The following is a 21,336-nucleotide window of genomic DNA, read 5'->3' on the forward strand; positions in this document are numbered from 1 at the left end:
ACAAAAACCCAACATTGGACTTTGATATTGAGGTTTCTACATGGCTTAAACCAACCAACCAAACCAAAGCAAAATCATTCAGACTGGTGACTACTTCTCTGTCCATTGTAATGTTTGATATGAATGAATGAATGAAAAACAATAGCAACTATTTATTAGGAGCTTATTATATGCCAAGCACTGTGTTGTGTATCTGCCTTCCTCCAGTCTATTGTGAGAAATGCCCTCTGTTACACTTTCTGTTACACTAAGGAAATGTTAGTTTATACTTGGGCTGGGCCATTTCATAGAAATGCCAATGTTGATGTATGAGGATTACTAGACTAAGGTCACCCTCTTAGTAAAAAGGAAGACTTTTGCTAAAAATGAAATATTTGGTGAGGCAGCTAGGTGGCACAGTGGATAAAGCACCGGCCTTGGATTCAGGAGGACATGAGTTCAAATCCGACCTCAGATACTTGACACTTACTAGCTGTGTGACTCTGGGGAAGTCACTTAACCCCAACTGCCTCACCAAAAAACCCCCAAAAACCAAAAATAAAATCTTTGGGAAAAGTTTCTGTGATACTAAGCATGTTTTTTAAAGCAGGAAGGCTGTCAACTGGATAGCATTTACCTAGTTTGCACGGGTATTTTGTCCCTGAATCCAGTTGTCTCTTATGGATATGATGTGATACATTGATACATCTTGGATCTGTGATTCCATCATCATCACATTTCCCTCTCCCAAGGCAGATCTCAGTCAGTCAAAAGTTAAAGAAATCTTAGAGAGCTGTTAGAGTTTAGAGAAATTAACAGACCTGTTTAAGGTCACCCGACAAGTAAGGGTCAGAAGAGTGATTAGAACCTAGGTCATCTTGACCCCAAATCTAGCACTATCTGCTACAGAGCACTGCCTGGTGTGCCATGGCTATCTGGTTTTTTTTTTGTTTTTTTTTTTAGTGAGGCAATTGGGGTTAAGTGACTTGCCTAGGGTCACTCAGCTAGTAAGAGTTAAGTGTCTGAGGCCGGATTTGAACTCAGGTACTCCTGACTCCAGGGCCGGTGCTCTATCCACTGCGCCATCTAGCTGCCCCGCTATCTGGTTTTTGTTGAGTGATGGTCTTGATAACTTACCTCATAGCATAAACAAGTCACATGAGACCTTAAAACTAATTATTGATTATAGACACTCAGATTGTGCCAATGGCTTGGGACTATTAGGAAAAGACATTTGGGTTGTGGATTTGAAACAATATACATACATTTCTTAGGCTAACTCATTATGGACTTATTTCTCACAAATGTAAAGATATACAAAAACTGTTTACACTTTAATTAAACAACAACAACAACAACAACAAAGTGCCTTTTGCCCAGATTGCAGCTGAAGCAGTTTTTGGTTTCTCAGACTCTGGAAAATGCATCCTTGCCAATCTTATGGGAAAGCGTGTTTGGAAAAGTCAAGAAGGTCAGAGCCTTCAGGGATTGTGGACAGAACCCCACAGAACCTTTGTGGTCATGACCATGAAGATCTGAGTTTAAGTCTAGCTCAGCCACTTACTATCTGGGCAAACACAGGGACCCTTTCTAAGCCTTAGGCAACTCTCTAAGTCATTGACTGGCTACATTCTGCATCTGTTACACAAGTTCCCAGGAGATTGAAGGTCCTCAATGGATTCAAGGGAGTTCTTGTGGAGTAATGTAAAGAAGCCTGACCCAGAAACCTGAAGACATGCATTGGGGTCCTGGCTCTGTCATTGTTGTGTAACCTTGGACAGGTCAATTCATCACCTGGGGCTTCAGTTTACTGGTGTGTAAAATGGATATAGTGATGTTTGCCCAGCCTGCCTCCCTTACAAGGCAAGCTACTGTGAGGAAAATATGCTATAAGCCTTAAGGCCTTATAGAAACATATGTGTTATTATTTGTCTCACATCAACTTTGTAAATGCACTTCTTTTATACATACAGACATACCTGAGAGAGTGTGGATTTGTTTGATAGCCTTGATATGACCTGTAGGAACAAAGAACAAAGAACCATCTTGTCAATAATAGCACAGCAAGAGGCTGGGGACTGGAAAGGATATTGATTGGGTGAGGGTAAAGAGCATTGTCTGTTTAGTAAACTGAGCGCAAGGTAAACTCCTGCCTCTCACCTATGACCAGTGGAGCAGATATTTCATTGAGCAGTGGTCAAGAAATTCAACTTGATACCAAATTAATTTATTAAGGGTCTACAGTACTATGTGCCTGACACTGGGGAGATAAAGATAAAAGAAACATGTTTTTTGTACTTATTTACATTTTCCTGGAGGCAAAAACCACACATAGATAAGTAAATGCAAAATACATATGAATTAAAAACAAAGTAGTTTCCCAGAGAGAAGGGACCAGTGACTGGGGTGTGGGGAAGGGGTAAACTTTGTACATAAAATGACACTGGATCTGAGATTTGAATGAAGTTAGGGATTTCAAGAAGAAGAGGTGAGGAGGAAATATTTTCTAGGCATGAGGCATAGAATTGTGCAAAGGCATGGATTTGGGAGATCAACCATTACATACAGGCTCTGTAAAGACCGGGAGTTGGCAGATGGAATGGAAAATACACCAGCTTAGCTGAAACCTTAGGTGTGTGATGGAAAATAATATTCAGCGAAGGAGAATAACATATAATAAATCTGAGAGGGCCGATGAGAGTCAGGCTTTAAACATTAACTGGGTTAGTTTTTGTTTTATATTAGAGGTCATTTGGAGTCACTGGAGATTATTGAGCACAGGAAATATATGGTCAGCCTTATGTCAGTACAGAAAGTAAACTGTCAGCTTTGTGCTGGAGGAAGATCGATTTTTCAGGTTAGTGGACTGAAGATGCATGATGGGGGAGTCAGGGAGACTTATTACAGGATCTTGCAATAATCCAGGTTAAAGGTGATGAGGACCTGAACTCAGATGAAGGCTCTGGGAGCAGAGACAAGGGAAGACATAGCAACTGACTGGATAGTGGGTGTGGGGAGAGTTAAGATGCCAAGGTGGAGAATCTGGTTCCTTGAAGGATGGCACTGATCTTAATAGAAAAGGGGATGATAGGAGAGGAAGAGTTTGGAAAATATTTCAGTTCCATTCATATTGAGATGGCAGAAGTGTTCAAAACATCCCCAGGGCACTCCTGAGTGGGCCCAAGCCAGATTAAAGTGTATGGGAAATTTATAAAATAATTTTAAAAAATAAATAAAAAATATTAGAATATAGATAAGGTTAATGCTTCCCCCTTCCCTTTCCCCTGTCAATATGCAGTCCATTGGTTTAGAGGACCTTGTTTCTATTTGATTTTGACACCACTGCCTTATAGGACAGGATATCCAGGTGGAAATAATCAAAAGGCAGTTTGTGATGTGGAACTGGAGCCAAGGAGAGGTGAAGGCTGGGAGTCATCTGTGTAGAAATGATCCTGGAATAGTGGGGAGCTTATGACATTACCATGGGGGAGAATAGAGAGAGAAAGGAGAAGGCAACCTAGGATAGAGCCTTGGGGTACAAAGCCATAGTTGGTCAGTCAGCCAGTCAGTCAGTCAGTCAATAAGGTATTTTATTAAGGACCTACTATGTGCTAAGGTCAGTTGGAGAGTGGGACGTGGATGGAGATCCAGCAGAGGAGAATGAGGAGTGAGTGGTCAGACAGAAAAGAGAACCAAGAGGGGATAAAAATCACAAAAAGACCCAGAGAGAAGAGAATATCCAGGGAAGAGGGTGGTCAGCAATGGCAAATGCTCTAGAAAAATAGAGAAGGATGCAGAGAAAAAGTTACGTGGTTTGGAGCCCTTGGAGAAATCAGTTTCAGTTGAGTGATGAAGTGAGAAGCCTGATTATGAAGAGAGGAGGAATGAGAGAGAGGAGACAAAGTGGAGGTGATGACTCTAGACATGTTTTTCTCTTTTTTTTTCCTGGTATGTGAAAGGGAATAGACAAAAATAGGATGCTAGCTTTTAGGATTGCCTGGAAGGATTTTTTAAAGGCTAAAGGAGGCTTGGTTATTGTGTAGGAAGCTGAGGGGGAGCCAAGAGATAGGGAAAGATTGAAACGAGAAAGAGGGCAGATAGGCAGCCATGCCTTTCTCTCGGACTGTACCACGCATGTGCTCTGATGATTTCCCTGATGGTAGCTGTAGAGAAGGAAGCCCCAACCACTACTTGGATCATTATTATTCAACAGAGACCCTAAGGATGAAAACAGTTGGGGCTTGTGACTGGAGGGAAGAGATTAATTGTGAACCAGCTCCCACCATAGGGTTTTTACCCACAGCAGATATTTAATAACTGTTTTCTTGAATGGCCGAATCTTTATTCCACCCCACATCCACATTTTCCTTCCTCCTCCAATCTCCTTTGTTTGACTTGTTCATACCGTCTTCCTATTAACTGCTTTATCTTCCACTTTTTTTTTACTTTACCTCTACAAAAATTAGAAAAACAAAACAAAATGCTAAACTGTGGAATTTTGTTTTGTCTTAAAAAAAATCTATTTTTGTGACTCCCCCTCCCTTCTCCAACTTCCTTAAGATTTGAGGAAAAGATTATCGTATGTCCATATTTGTCTTGTTTATTATTGCAACTTTTGGCTTGAACAGAATAAAAGATTGGAGGTGGAAGAGACCCCAGATATCATCCTAGTAAATTCCTAATTTGCAGATAAGGAAACTGACTTCCAGAGATGTGAAGCAACTTGTTTGAGGTTACAAAGGTAGTGTCAGGGACAGTTTGAACCCAGGTCCTCTGACTCCAGAGCCCAAGGTCACTGAAGGCTAAGGGGCAGGGTCTCACTTTGACCTGAATTCAAACCCAACCTCAGAAACATAACTAGCTACATGCCTCTGTTCAAGTCAGCTACCTGCTGTTTGCCTCAGTTTCCTCAACTGTAAAATGGAGAAAGTAATAGCACCTACTACACAAAGTTGTGGTGAAGATCAAATCACATAATAGGTGCTTAAGAAATCCTTCCTTCCTCCCTCTCTTCTTCCCTCCCTTCCTGCTTTCCATACTTCCTTCCCTCCTTCCTCCCTTCCTTTCCTCTGTCCCTCTCTTCCTCCCTTCTTTCCTTCCTTCCTTCCATACTTCTTTCCTTCCACCCTCCCTCCCTCCATTCTTCCCTCTCTCCCTTCCTTCCTTCCCTCCCTCCCTTCCTCCCTCTGTCCCTCCCTTCCTCCCTCCCTCCCTTCCTTCCTTCCTTCCTTCCTTCCTTCCTTCCTTCCTTCCTTCCTTCCTTCCTTCCTTCCTTCCTTCCTTCCTTTCTTCCTTCCCTCCTTTTCTCCTTTCCTTCCTCCCTTCTTTCCTTCCTTCCTTTCTCCCTCCCTCCCTTCTTGCCTCTCTTCCTCCTTCCTTCCTTCCTTCCTTCCTTCCTTCCTTCCTTCCTTCCTTCCTTCCTTCCTTCCTTCCTTCCTTCCTTCCTTCCTTCCAGCAATCCCATGGTACACAAGGCTTGTGTCTTTTATTTCAATAACAATTCTGTATAGCGACCTGCAATCTGGGCATTGAGGGGCTTAATAAACACACCAGCCTGAGCCCTCAGGGCAGTTCAGACCATGCCATATTACTGCAGAGGATGTATTAAAAATGAAAAGAGAAAAAAAAAAAAGAACCAGCCTTTTGAACATATAGTGAGAAGCTCTGGAAATAATGACATATCTTGGAAATAGGCTTCAGGTCACATCTAAATTACTTTTTGCCTGAATGTGCTTCTTTTATTTTCAAGTGGTGATAAAATAGTACAAAATTAGCATCATCTTACTTGAATTAAAAAAAAAAAAGAAAAAGAAAGACTCCTGGAGGAAAGAAAAAGTCTGCCTAGTGAGACAGACTGAGATTCTGTAATTATGTCAACCTCTCCCTGTTTTTCGAGTTGATTAGGGAAATCGTTCTGTTATTATTTATACCAATGTAAGCCTCATTATTGCTGTGCAAATATGCTTCATCAATGTTTAATTTTATCGGAGCAGTCAACCCATTCTACATCTGCTTTGGTGTCAGAATGTGCCTTAATCAGAAGCATTGTACACATACGTTTTGTAATAATTCCCCAAACAGTGACAAATAAAACAGCTGAATAATTAAAAATGTGAAAAATAAAACCAAATTAGAGTCCTTTTGCTACAAGGAAATGTTTGATGGGCCTCTCAGTAAGAGGGAGCTATCCTGGCCTGATAGAAGAGACATTTGCCAACCATTTATGAAGTGGAATGGAAACTCCTGGAGGCCAGGTGGAGGTTTTGTGTCTGTCTCCTTATTTTCAGCCACATAGCATAGAACCGATGCACCAGAATAGGACCTTAATAACTACTCATTGATGAAGGGGCCTGGTTAACTGGTGAATAGTGAAATGAGCAGAATGACTTTGTAAAGTGCTTTATAAACCTTAATGTCCTACAGACATAAGAGCTGTTGTTGTTCTGTTACTATAACAACAATCTAAAAAGAGACAACTTTGAAGGTCTTAGGAATTCTGATCAACCCAATGACCAACCATTATTCCAGGGTTCTGGTTATGAAGCAAGTTGTCCAACTTCTAACAGAAAGGTGATAGATAAAAATATGCATAATGAGACCCATAATTTTTTGATGTGATCAATGAGTATATTTATTGTGCTTGGGTGTGTGTACACACAAACACACACACATACACATATACATGTGTACTTATACATATATACATATCGACCCATATGTGTATTTATTTATATATGTATATATACACATGTATTCATTTATTTATTTTACCATGCATTTATTATTTCTCCTTCACACTGTTCTCAACTAATTGAACAATCTAAAAAGAAAAGAAAACCCTCATAAAAATAGACTTTACATATATGTGACAGAGGTTTCTTTTTCTTTTTCATTTAAGAGAGTGTGGGAGGGAGAGAAAATAAATGCTTATTAATTGAAAAACTTAATTTAAAAGAGAAAAAGACAAATACATGTTTATTAAATGAAATTGTGAGCAAGCAAAGTACTGGGCCAACCAGTTGAAAGATTGTTAGTGGCTGCCCTGACAGAGCTTTATTCCAGTGGGTTGTGTGTAAGAATAAGGCACAGAGACATTTTCAATACTACATAATGAATCAATAACAACTATTCCGTGACTTTTATTCATTTATGTTCTCCTGTGATTTCTCATGGTGTAGAAGGGTCTTTGTATCCTCAAAGGTTCAGCCAATGGACTACCAGTTCTGCAAGGTCCTATAATAGCTGGAAGGAAAGGTATTGCTGTGTGTCCTTGGGCAAGTCCCTTAACCCTGTTTGCCTCAGTTTCCTCATATGTAAAATGAAATGAAGAAGGAAATGGCAAACCACTCCAGTATCTTTGCCAAAAAATGGGGTCACAGAGAGTCAGACCCAACTGAAATGACTAAACAACAAAAACAACAACAGGAAGCACCTTATTTACAAGAGATGTGGCAAATTCAGGGCACTCTGAGTGAAAGAGTTATTGATCAGTGCCTAATGACTCATACTTAGGAAGAAAAAGGAGGGAAGAGAGAAATGATATCTTACCATGGATATGGAAACTTTTAAAGAACTCAGCCTAATAGGGATATTTCCAGAATCAATGGCTTGGGACAGATAATTGCAAATAATGTTAATGGAATCTGTACTGTTCCTAGTTCTCACATGGAGATGAGATTTGCTGTCCCCCTGCGCCCTGGTTTTGCTTCCAGTAAAATGCCCTTTCTCAAGCTTGTAAAATCAGCTACTGGGTAATTGTAGCAAGGGACAATGGTGAATTTGACAAGATTTTCCAGTTGCATGCTGAGGATTTGTGCTTCCAAAGCAGGTCTATTGAGCTAGGCATTCAATTTGATGCAAGGGGCTTGAGCAACAGTACTCCCTCATGCCCTGTTAAAGTTAATGCCCAGTGCTTAATCTGCTGCTAGAAAATCCTTAACCAATTATGTACCCCGAGCAAGACCTGGAACCACTGCCTATTCAGGATACAGCAAAGGGAGATGGTGGAGCAGAGAGTTCTGAAGTCAGGAGCCCTGAGGTCGGTCGAGTCCTGACTTTAATCAACTCTGCCAAGCTGTGTCACTTGGGACAAGTCACTCTGAGCCCCAGTTTTCTCATCTATAAAATAGGGGCCACAATATTTCTTTTCCTACCTCAGAGGGTGGTTAAGAGGAAAGTGCTCTGCAGACCTTGAAGCAAGAATTATTTTAATGGGAGGTATTTGTAGCCTAATAGGTAGGACAGTGGATTTAAAGTGAGGAAGATTGGGGTTCGAATCCTATCTGAGACATTTATTACCCATCGTATAGTGGGAAGAGCCCTGGTTCTGGAGCCAGGGGATGTGGGTTCAAATTCTGGATGACCTTGAAAAGCATTTTTTTTTTGCCTCTCTGAGAGCCGAGGGACTGCATGGTGCAGTAGGAAAGCAGTGGATTTAGCAGCCTTCAGTTCAATTGTGTTCTTGTTCCTCACTCTGGGTGTGCCTTTGGCAAATCTCTTAACCATCCTTGGTCTTCATTTTCGCATATGTAAAATGATTCTATGAAACTCTGTGCTGCTGGGCGAGAAGTCACTTTACTGCTTGGACCCCAGTTTCCTCACCTGTAACATGGGAATTGTAATGATTGGAATGACGCCACCTGCTGGAGACTTACCGTAGCAAAACTCCGCCATGAGGAGAAGGCCTCTGAGGGCAGGACCATGCGGCTTTCTTTGGCGTCAGGAAGTGACGCTGGCTTGTGGGAGGAAGAGGAGGAGAGGCTGGAGCTCTGTCTCTGTCTCTCTCTCTCTCTCTCTGTCTCTCTCTCTCTCTCTCTCTCGCTCTCTTGCTTTCTCGATCTCTCGCTCTCGCTTTCACCAGGACTTGTGTGGAGAGTGGAGGAGGAGAACTGTAGCTCCCCAAGATAGATAGATGAATCTAGGCCTTTCTCTCTCCCTTTACCAAATCCTTATTCTCCTTAATAAATGCTTAAAAGTCTAAACTATTGCTAAAACTTATAATTCATTGGCGACCACTCATTAGATATTTTAGACAAACTAGCTAGAATTTTAGCCCCTTACAGAATCATGATAGCATAATAGTTCAATGGGTCATCATGAGGACATTTTAAAAGACCGTATGAATGCGAATTTCGATGATGCTGTTGTGTAAAAGTGGTGCGTGTGCTCTGCAAGGCAACCACTTTGTTAACCTTCTCTATAATTCTCTGTTATGCTGAGAAGTGATAGCAGTGCTGAGCCAGCTGATGAGAGCCTCTCAATGAATGACACCTTCCTCATTCAGTAATTCACCCTTTATAAAGAATTATTTCAATAAGAATTATTAAAGAATATATCAAGAGATGTATTAACAAGTAATATAGTACTCATTATGGCATGTTCTAGAACACAATGATATATATCATGTCATAATATATAATATGTATTAATCATAAAATAATATAAAGAATGTTTCAGTAATAACCACTTTTTGTTGTTGTCATTTTCAGTCATGCTGAACTCTTCATGATCAAATTTGGGGTTTTCTTGGCAAAGGTACTAGAGTGGTATACCATTTCCTTCTCCAGCTCACTTTATAGATGAAGAAACTGAGGCGAACAGGATTAAGTGACTTGTCCAGGGTCACATAACTAGTTAGTGTTCAAGGTCAGATTAGAACTCAGGAGGATGAGTGTTTCCGACTTCAGGCCTGGTACGCTATTCACTGTGCTATGTTCATTATAACATATGTGGAAATACTATCAATATACTATAATATATTATATGTCCATTCTAACATATATTATACAACGCAGTGTAACATAGAAATACATTAATTATTAAGCAATGATTATTAAATATTTCATTAACTACTATAAACTATTAAAATTATTACCAATCATAATTACCAACAACAATTAGCAATAATTATTTTAAAATAACTATTGTTTTAATAATTACTACAGCATATTTTTTAAGATGTGTCTTTTAAAGCACCTCCCCTGCTTTTTTTGCAGAGGTGGGGAACTATGGATGTGAACACGCATATAGCAGCAGATTTTTTTGGATTGATTGTTTAGTTTTGCCAAATTGCTTTCCCCCCCTCTTTTTAAAGTCATTGTTATCAGGAATTGCTTTCTCGGAAGGAGAAAGGGTACTGGGAAACTCAAAAATCAAAACAGTACTAACTAAACATTTATTTAATAATGGGTCTCCTACGTAGTATCAAATGACCTCGTTTTGACGTTAGGGAATCAGAAAAACAACCTGTAAATAAAAATACAGTCTGTAGGCCACAATACTTTTTTTTTAAAACAGAAAAAGACTATGTTGCTGCTGCTAAAGTGTGTATGCATGTGTGTACATGCATGATGTATGTGTACATGTGTGCGCGTACATGCGTGTGTGTGCATGTGTGTGCACAAAGCATGGTGTGAGGTATAGTATTTGATTAGATTAGAAGTCCCAGCTCAGTATTCACACAGCTTTGGGCTTGGGCAAGGAACTGTGCCTCCGGACCATTGTAGGGTCGAAGTTTTAGAGCTAGGGACCTGACTTCTACTCCCAGCCTTGGCCCTCACTACCAATGTAAGTTACTTCACATAACTGGGTCTCATTTTTCTCATCTATAAAGTGAGGGAGTAGCAGAAGAGTCTAACAATATGGTTATATCATCAGCTAGCATTTCTAGAGCCTCTAAGATTTGCAAAATGTTTTATAGATGTTAACTCATTTGACCCTCACAACTCTGGGAGGTAAGTACTTTAATTCTTCCCATTTTACAGATGAGGAAACTGAGGCACAGGGAGATGAAGTGACTTATCCAGGATCATTATCTGAGACAGAATTCTGCTCAGTTATTTCTTACTACAAGTTCAGCTAGTTGCCTTCACTTCTAGGGTCACTTCCAGCTCGTATTCCACAACCCTATATTTGAATCAAAACCATGTAGGTTAATTTGAGGAATTCTCATCACATACAAAATTATTTCTTGGTGATGGACTAGTCACAAGTAGCATTCACTGAATTGGAATGGTGAGTCTTTTCTTAGTAGGACTGACCAGGATTCTATGAAGAGGGATTTAAGTAGATTTGCTTTTATGTCCTAGAAGAACTCGCCAAAAGTTACATGAACTACTTTGTAAATTAAAAAGAAAAATCCCTCTGGATTTCTCTAACTAGAAAAATACATCTAAATTAAATATGGGAGAGTGGACCAGAATCAAGATGGCAGAATGCTAGGAGCAGTGAGGCTGGGCTCTCTTCTACCACTCTCTTCTAAAGAAATCTAGAAAGTGACGCAGATTGATTCCTGTTGGGGAAATTCAGAAAATGTCGAAATGAGTAATTTTTCTAGTCTAATGAGGCATGGGGAGACATACAGGGAGGTCTGCAGACAGTGGGACGTGGGGTAGGCCAGGAGCTCACCCACAGATCACCCAGTACCCAGGGAGAGGCTGTGCACCAGGCAAGAGGAGGTCTCAGACATGGTATATCTGGGCCTCCACCAGATCCACCTTGGGGCTCCATAATGGGGACAGACGCCAATTGACAACTTTGTTGTCCACTATCTAGTTCTGGGTCACAGAGGATGTTGTTCCCAGGTAGGGAGACCCTGTGTGGCATATTGAGAAAGGAAGAAGTTTGGTTCATAAGCAAGCAAACAGGAGCTGCAGCTGTAGAAGCTGGGAGCCTGAAATTCTATCACTTTGTACTAACAGAACTTTCAAGCTGCCATATAGGGGCTCAATCCAGAAGCAGTAGTCTTCTCTTGCATAGATCCAAATGCATCTCAGAAACTTGCAGAGCTCAGAACAAGGAGGCAGCAACAAGACTGCCCTAGATCAGACACCCTAGGGAGTACTGAAAGCTTGCAGGCTCTCCAGCTGGTCCCTGAGATCCTGGAACAACACAACACTAAATACTCCAAGAAAACAGGAACAGCAACAGCAACAGCCCAGAGAGAGGGCCATGATTTTCTGTCCAGAAGTGCTACAGAACCCAGCCCTACTAACTTCATGTCTGAAGACAGGAAGTAGGTTGGAAGAATGACCAATAGAAAAAAAACAACCCTACCATAAAGAGCCATTATGGTAGGAGAGGTGCCCAAGACATAAACCCAGAGGAAGATAATGACACCAAATCATTTACAAGCAAAATGTCATAGAACAGCTTAGCTTGGGCACAAATTCAACTGGAATTCCTGGAAGAGATGAAGAAAAAGTTTAAAACAAAAGATTTAAAAGTGCTTTTATAAATGGATACCAAGAGCTTAAGGAAAAGAAAATTAGAAAAGAAATGAGAACTCTAAAGAAAGAATTAGAACAAGAATCAACACCTTGTTACAACAGTTTCAAAACCTCCCAAGTCAGAAAATCCCAGAAAATTTGAATGGAACAAATAGAAAGCAATGATTTCATGAAGCAACAAGAATGATTAAAATAGCCGAAAAGGCTGAAAAGAGAAGACAATATAAGGCACTTCATAGAAAAATCAACTGATCTAAAAAACTGATGAGAAAATATTAAGAAACATTGGATTAGGGACAGCTAGGTGGTGCAGTGGATAAAGCACTGGCCTTGGATTCAGGAGTACCTGAGTTCAAATCTGACCTCAGACACTTGACACTTACTAGCTGTATGACTCTGGGCAAGTCACTTAACCCCCATTGCCCCGCAAAAAAAAAAAAAAAGAAACATTGGATTATCTGAAGATCATGACTAATAAAAGTCTAAGCATCCTATTTCAAGAAATTTAAAAAACTATTCAGATTTTCTAGAACCAGAACGCTAAGCAGAAATAGAAAGAATCCAAGTCACCTCCTGAAAAAAACCCTGGAAAATGAAAATTCCCAGCAATATCATAGCCAAAATCCAGTTTCCAAATCAAAGAAAAAAAATACAATAAGCAGCCAAGAAAAGGGAACTCAAATACCAGGGAGCCACAGTCAGGATACAATTTAGCAGCTACCACTATAAAGGACTGAAGAACTTGGAATACATTATTCCAGAAGGCAAGGATATGGGCTTAGAGTCAAGAATAATGGACCCACAAAACTAAGTATAATGTTATGGGAAAAATGGACCTTTATAGAGAGGATTTTCAAGAATTCCCACTGAAAAGACCACAGCTGGATAGAAACTTTGAATTTCAAATATAGGAGTGAAGAGGAACATAAAACAATAAACATGAATAAATAATAATAAAGGACTAAACAAGGATAATATTATTACATCACTGGACTCCTAGAAGGATCCAATTTAATAAGGACTGGGAGTGGTTCAATTATTTCTTAATGATCTTAAGAAAAAGCCAGAAAGAGAGGAAAAGAGGGGGAAGAGAGAAAGGAAAGTTAGGGAAAATTATAATCAAGGTGCACAAATTGACATCTATATAAACAAGGGAGGGATTTGGGGAGGGTGCAGCTGACACTTGAACATCACTCATTGGAACTGATCAAAAGAAGGAAGAATCCACATACACACAGCTGGGTACAGAAATGTTTCACTCAACAGGGAAATAGAAGGAAAAAAAAGGAAAAGGGGGGAAGGGAATTTAAGGAATGGCAGATTAAGGGAAGGATTAATCCTAAGAAAAAGAAACACAAAAATATTTATAGCTCTTTGGGGTGACAAAGAATGGGAATTTGAGGGGGGCATAAATTAGGGAATAACAACCACCAATAAAAATTAAAAATGAACAAACCAGGATATTAATATACTTAGCAGTAAGAGGATCTGGGAACTATTCATGAGTACTGGCAAAATGCGGTGATATAGATTGTGGGCCATATGTCCTGCTTCCTGGGATCTTACTCTTATTGGGAGAAAAAAAAAGAGCTCTTAATGAGGAATTACAAATCACGTATAAGCTTAGTGTCTCACAGATGTTCCCCTTTCAATTTTCCTTAATCAGGGAGTTTCTCAATGACATGAGAACTAAATCCCTTAAGTCCAAACTCATTGACAGAAACACAGCTTCACTGATCCCATGATTTCAGTGTTTAGCCACACTAAGCAACATCTTTTCAATTCACAATTTAAATGGATTTTCCTTTCCTGGTCTCTTCCTTTCTTTACATTCATGGTTTGCTTCTTGCTTTTCCCCTGACTTCTTATAATCATAGGTTGGAAGGGAAAGTCAAGAGATGGCTGTCACCTTCTGGGCATTCTGGGGTTCTATGGGAGATGTTCCTGGCGGGTACAGCCTGCTCCGCTGGGTTAGCAGACGGCCTCTACCAGATGGCATTGTCTGTGCAGTCTGTGCTCTTTGGGGGGAAACTGCCCAGGCAAATTGCGATTCAAGATGTTCCAGCCTGGGATTTTGTAATTCAGTTTTAATTTTCATTTAATTTTGATCATGTTCACCATTTAGAAAACTTTAAATCCACGAACTACTGACTGAGTACTGTATGTGTTTGGCACTAATTATGATTTAGCAACATTAGGCTTGGCCATGTATATGCTGGGGAACACTCCTTAACAGGTTGTAGAAAGAACACTGGATTAGGAGTTAGAAGATATGAATTCAGATGGTGGCTCTCTGTCTTACCACGTGTGTGCATTAGACAATGTGTATCTTTGGGACTCAGTTTCCCCATTTATAGAATAGGGGAACTTGCCTAGAACTCTAAGATTTCTTGAAGATATAAACAGCTATGAACAATATAGCACAACCAAAATGGTGTGCAATACAGTGGGAGAAAAGTATTGGGTTTCTAGTTTGAAGAGCTGGATTACTTTTCCTGAAATAGCAAATCCAATAATGCCTGGCTGTCTTTTATTTTTATTTAGGAGTTCTGTGTTCTAGTCAGCTTCCAGAGTGCGTCACGGTAACTTTTATTTAGAGTTCAGCAACAGTAGAGTTGCTATTGTCCATCAATAAGGATTTATAAAGTACTACTATGAGCCAGGTCCCATGTTAAGCACTGAGGATACAAAAAGATGCGAAAGATAGTCCCTGGCCTCACAGAGTTTACAACCAAATGGGGGAGACAACATGTAAACAACTATGTAAAAAACAAAGAAGATACAGGATAAAATGAAAACAATGAACAGAAGAAAGGCACTAGAATTTAGGGGGATTGGGAAAGGCTTTCTGTGTAATGCAGGATTTTAGAGGGGGCTTGAAGGAAGTCAGAAAATATGTTTCCACATTTCTATCTCTGCCCACTAACATTTGGATCTATTTTGCCAATGGACCCTTTCTGGGATACTATCACGTCAAGTGAGTCAGGTGGAAGATCAAGAATGCTGATCTTTGAGTCCAAGGACCTTGGTTCAAATCTCAACTCTGCCACTTACTACCCTATGTGACTTTGGGCAATCTTTTCTACTTTCCCCAAGCTTATTTCCTTATTTCAGTGAGCAAGTTGGGGTAGAAGGCCTCTGAGGGAAGCAGCATAGTATATTAGAAAATGCAATCACTCTAGGTTCAGAGAACCTGGGTTCAAATTCTGCTGGGTTCAAATTTCTTCATCAAATTCTGATGATTACTCTGTGACTTTGTACAAGTCACTTACCTTTCTCTAGTCCTCTATTTCCTTATCTATTAAAAAAGGGATAAAGGGATTGGCTTAGATGGTATATGGGATCTTTTCTGGCTCATATTTAGGATCCTATGTCCTTTCCTGGTGCTAAATCTGATTCCCTGTTGGAATAAGACAAAGTAACATTTCCAAGAAATTGTCATGATACGTTTGGGCATATTTGCTATAAAGGATCATAGGACATGTAAGATCATAGTGCCTAGTACATAGCGGGGCATAATAAATGCTTATTGCCTGATCATTAGAGTCAATGTAATATAGTGGATAAAGTCGGGAAAAGACTACATGACCTGACCTTGAAAGTTCCTTCCATCTGTAAATCCACCATGCTATCTAAGACTTGGGGTTGTATCTTCCCTCTGACAAATGTAATAGCTGTGTGACCACAGGCAAGACACTTAAACACTTAGAGAACTTAGTGCTCTTGCAACTAGGCCCACAAACTACAGAGGCACCCATCTCTATCAGTGCAGGGAATTTTCTTGCTGGAAGCCCCCCTCACTTTTGAAATCACAGGTCCACCCTGATCCTCCTCACCTCCCAAACTCTTACATTTAAAGCTGGAAAAGACCCTAAAATGATCTTTATTTTCCAGATGGAGAAGCATTCTTTGAGAGGCTGAGTGATCGGACCATTGTTATCCAGTGTAACAGTGGTAGAGCTGGGATCTGAACCCAGTCCTCTGACTGAGCTACCTTTTTTTTTTGGGGGGGGAAGGAAGAATGCAAGGATAGGTGAGAGATGACAGATGATAGATGATAGGCAACCATATTGTCCTGTCAACCAGCCCCTGTGATCCCCTCACAGTGAAACAAAGGGTACATGGGTTCCATTGTAATTGATCAAAAGCTCAATGATTGGAAGCATAAAACTCTAGTAGGCTATAAGAAAGTTATGGAGGGACAGAGAAAGGGAAGGGTGACAAGGAGTAAAAGGAGGTAATTATCCTCTTTGCCTTACCCTCTGATACCCAAGTTCTGTTCTATTTAGGAAGCCACACAAATGCAGATGGTGTTTAATTTGTTTGACTTTAGGGAAAAGATCATCCCTGCATTGAGTTCTGGGATTCCCCCCTCCCCAATCTAGGCATTCTTGCATCAAGGGCTTCTCTTTAAGATTTCAAGGGCCACAAAAATCAAACCAAATGATTCAGCAATAGGTTATGAACATGTTTAATAAATTAAACCATCTGTGTGCAAACCAGCTTGCTTAATCATCAGCCTATGTCCAGAATGTGGCCCTGGCCCACATCCCCTCATTCATGCCAAAGCAAATCCTCTGAAGCTGTGAATGCCAAAGGGCCTGAGTAGAAGTGTGGTGGGGAAGAGTCACCATAGTTCTATATCACAGAGTAGTGTATCGTGCACTGGGTTTAGGGCAGGGAGGAGGTAGGTTCCAATCCAGAAACAGACACCAGGGCAAGGTTGTTTTTATATTGACAGTAGATGTAGGAGGCAACAAACCCAGAATGAAACATGTTGCCACCCTAAACCATGCAAATAAGCACAAATGTCACATTTTCTAATTTGAAAAGCCTACAGAGAGAAGGAAGGAATCAAATGTGTGCAGATATAGAAAAAAGAGCTAACACCAAATCATTTTAATTTTATAAATTAGGTTTTAGTTTGATTGGAGTTTGGCATGTGAAGATAGGACCCCGATTATTCAAAGCATTCTATGGTTGGTCATTGGGAGCGATTAACTGCCACCTTTACAAAAGCTGAGAGCATTTCTAGTGGGAAGTAATGTATGTATAGCTTTTGATCAGTGTTTCCTGCTTTTTTTCCTGTTCTCCTTTTAGGCACACATGTGGACTGTAACCTTTTTCTTGCCTTCTTCCTTCCTCCTGTATACAGAAACTTAGCTGTCAGACCTCTATCCCATGCCTACCCCAATTTCTGTCCAAGAAACTTTCAAGGATGTAGAGGGGTGAAGAGAACATTTCCTTTCTCCATTTTCCCAAAGGGTTAGCAGCCTCCACCTTAAATGTCATTGTTTAGTCACGGATCAGTAACTCAAAGGTCTACCCCATATGTTCCAACAAGGTTAGCCATTAAGTCACGGACACTCACTTAACCTCAATTAGTGACCACTACCCCAACCTAATCCACTGATTCTCTAAATTCACTGAATCACAGCATTTCAGACCTTGAAGGGACCTCAGTAGTCATACTGGCAAAGAAGTACCATTTCAAAATAGACAACAACATTCACCTTCTGCTGGAAGACCTCCTAATAGAGAGAACGTCTTGGCTCCCAATAAAACACATTTCTTTTGGACAGTTCTAATTGTCAGTAGAGGTATTTTTCCTAACAAACATCAAGTTTATACTCGTCCAGGTGTTTCCAGCCATTGATCCTGTTTCTGCCCTTTAGGACCAAATGGAACCATTCTAATCCTTCCACTTGACCATTATTAGAACATCTATCACGACTCCCCTGAGTCTTTTCTTCCATAGGATAAGCCCCTTCCAGTTCTTTCTACTACTTTTCCTTTGGATTCAAGTCCAAACATCCTGATTGTCATTTTTGGATGGCCTCTGGGTCATTGATATACTAGTAAACAATAGTGCCTAGAACCTAATACAACTCAATTCAATTCTGTGAGCACTTACTACTATGTACTCAGCACTGGAGATAGGAAACAAAACAAAGAGTAAAGCAGCCCCTGCCCTTGAGGAGAAATTTTCTATAAGTAGGGGGAAAACACTATGAATGACTGAAATCCCAGAATGACCTGCCCAGTAGCTATTTTAGAAATGTTTTTTGGTGATGATTATGGTGGAGGAGGTGGTGGTGGTGGTGGTGGTGAAGAAGAAGAAGAAGAAGAAGAAGAAGAAGAAGAAGAAGAAGAAGAAGAAGAAGAAGAAGAAGAAGAAGAAGAAGAAGAAGACTGAGGCAGCTGGGTGGTACAATAGAGTGCTAGCCCTAGAGTCAGAGAGATCTGAGTTTGAGTCTGGCCTCAAACACTAACAGTGTGACCCTGGGCAAGTCATTTGGCCTCTGTTTGTCTCAACTTCTTAATCTGTAAAATGATAGCCCCTACCTCCCAGGGTTGTGAAAATCAAAACACCCTATAATTGTAAAATACTTAGCACAGTGTTTGACACACAGTAGGTGCTATATAAACACTAGCTATCACTAAAAATTGTGCAATCCATAAATTGATTAATAAATGCTATTGTTGTTATTAATTATTATTAATTGATGAGGAAGCCAAGACTGATAGCAGTGATCTAACTTGCACAGTCACATGGCCAGTAGTGATCAGAATCACGATTTGAAAAGGCATTTTCCCAAAGCCACACTCCTATAGTGATTAGAATGTTGGAATGTAATTTTCCCATAGAATCAGTAAGCAGAATTTCTAAACAGCACTTAGGTTCTCAGCACAGTTGACCCCAAACGAAAACAACCATGGCCACCCATTTAACCCCTAATGATGCTGAATTATAGTGTACATATTACCATAGAACCTAATCCCTACTTATAATAATGATTTTTGAAAAATGAATCCAAACTCTAATTTCAGCAGTCACGTTGGGGGCAAAAATACACTTCCAAAGAAGCAGCTCAGGCCCTGGGGGTGGGGTGGGGTTCAAGATTCTTTGGTTATTTTCCATGAACTGCAAGGAGGGGAAGGGGAGGAGAGTCCTGAGTGATCATAGTTCTGACACGGAGGTGATTGCAGACCCTTAGCTAAATATACCAGCGCGTCCTGAGAGAAAAGGTAGGGAATTCTGATAGCCGTGTTGGAGAAAAGAGTATCTGACCAGATTCATTTTTCTAGGTGTAACGTGGCATTAGGAAAATCCTCTTTGTGATACTTACTAGCTGTGTGACCATGGGAAAGTCATTCCACTGGAGTTTCGGTTCTCTAAAATGGGAATAATTACCTCCCTCTCAGGGTTCTCGTAAGAAAATGCTTTGCAAACCTTAAAGCACCGAAGGGTGCTTTCTATGGTAAGCACCCGCTCTCATTATTCTCTAAAGGCTGTTTATTACTCAGACATTCATCAATTGGGGACTGTCTGTATATTCCCGCACCTACACACATATATTTGCAGATCTGAAGCTTTCCCTTTTATGTGGAACATCTGCTATGCCCTCCAGGATGCAAGCAACCAGGGATGGATGAAAGGAAAGACCTTTTTTGGATTTTGTTTATTTAATAGCAGGTCACCTTTCTTTCTACTAATGTACCAGTCTGCTCCCTCCAAAACCCCACCCTCAGGGGAAAAAAATCTGCCTGCCGGCTGTTTAGCCTGGAAACACAAACGGAAAAGACCCAGATGCCACCGAACTGCTGCTGCTTCATTTACAGGGCTTGCAGCCTGCCAGGTGATTGGCATATGGCTGCCTGGGAGAGTATCCAGTGGAGTCCAAACACGACCCTCTGCTAGCCAGCTTAACACAGTTGGGTACTCTCTACTGGGTTCAAAACGTCTCATGCTAATGTAAACAGTCTCAATACCGCCTTCTGAGAATTTTCTTTTGGAAGCAAACTAACTGTATCCACTTTTAGGCATTCAATTAGAAGGATTAATCTGATTTTCTCATTAGCAGAAAATACGGGGTATACAAGGGCAGAGCGTTCTATATTTTGTTATGGACAATCCGCGATATGCACCTAAGCAACAATTCTGGGAGTCTGTCTGAAGTCAGTTTTAATCCTGCAGTGCCTGCTTCCTCCTCTCTCACACCTTCATGAGCCCTTCAAATCAGCCACTCTTCTTATTCCTTATGAGGCATCTCCACAAAATAAATTGTGTTTCCGTTTGCTGTTAGGGAGAGAATGAATATAAAATCTTGCACGTCCCCCCCCCCCCCCCCCCCCCCCCCCCCCCCCCCCCGCCCATTTCAAGCTTGATCAAGTTTTTAACCTATCCATGGCTGGGGATAGGAAGGAGGAATAAAAATGACAGGAAGGATGCATGATCAGAGTCCCAGAGGATGATGGGAGGTGGGAAGGGAATATTCAGTTGTCCAAGAAGAACCTGGGTAGATGATGGTGTGTATGGGGGACATAAGGAAGCAGTCACATGCTATAAAAATGATAAACCATGTCAGCAATTTCCAATGTAATTTAATTTTAGAAAGCATAATGGTACTTTGAGGCAAACTTTAATCAAAAAAGCTAGAATTGTAAAAGGCATAAGTATTCAAAAGAATATTCAAGTCAGAGGGTTAATATTAAATTCTGATCATACCGAGAGATGATCACATAAAGTTTCCTTTGCAAAAAGCCGGCTCTGCCCCCGTGGCTCTCAAAATTCTCCTTAGAACTCTTTTGAGAAGCATCATTTGGGGGGAGATTTTCTGCTGCTTAAAAAAAATCGAGGTTGCAAACAGTTAAAAGACTCTGAAACTGTAGGATATGAAAAGCACTTCATGACAAGCTCTTCCAGAGAACACTTTTTTATGGTGCCAGAGGAAGAGTATTTAAAAATGCGTGAGTGACAAACAAAAATTTCTGCCAGTTCTGGATGCAAGTGAAAGCTGAAGGCAAGAAGTGATATCTGAATCCTGCAATACACGGGTCTTGGGAAGCAACGATCTTTGCTAGGTGCCAAGATAATCATGTGTGCTAATGTGAACACCTCCATGCAGGCTCCTATTGGAAACAGGAATATGTGAGATGTCAGAGGAGGGTTTTCAATGACTAATTTGTGATACGATTTCAAGAAATCACTTTGTAAGAGGCTAATTTTATTTTCACCTGAATATAGGAGGACTGGGAATGAATTTCAAACCAATTCACCCATTCAGATTTTCCTTTTTGGGGGAGGTATCCTGAGAGAGTTTTTTTTTTAAACTATCTGCTTTTTTGA

At 40.5% G+C, this 21,336-nt stretch overlaps 1 protein-coding gene across 2 annotated transcripts in view; it reads right to left on the bottom strand.

Moving 5' to 3' along the window:
- The window catches only part of KCNH8 (potassium voltage-gated channel subfamily H member 8), a 418,936-nt gene that overhangs the window by 40,963 nt on the left and 356,637 nt on the right, over nt 1-21,336 (bottom strand). For both annotated transcript variants that reach the window (XM_043967854.1, XM_043967853.1), the window contains one exon: nt 1,959-1,997. In XM_043967854.1, coding sequence (XP_043823789.1) covers nt 1,959-1,997 — 39 coding nt within the window. The remainder of the gene's footprint in view (nt 1-1,958; nt 1,998-21,336) is intronic.

This window comes from Dromiciops gliroides, chromosome 5 (assembly GCF_019393635.1).
Source record: "Dromiciops gliroides isolate mDroGli1 chromosome 5, mDroGli1.pri, whole genome shotgun sequence".
Taxonomy (NCBI): domain Eukaryota; kingdom Metazoa; phylum Chordata; class Mammalia; order Microbiotheria; family Microbiotheriidae; genus Dromiciops; species Dromiciops gliroides.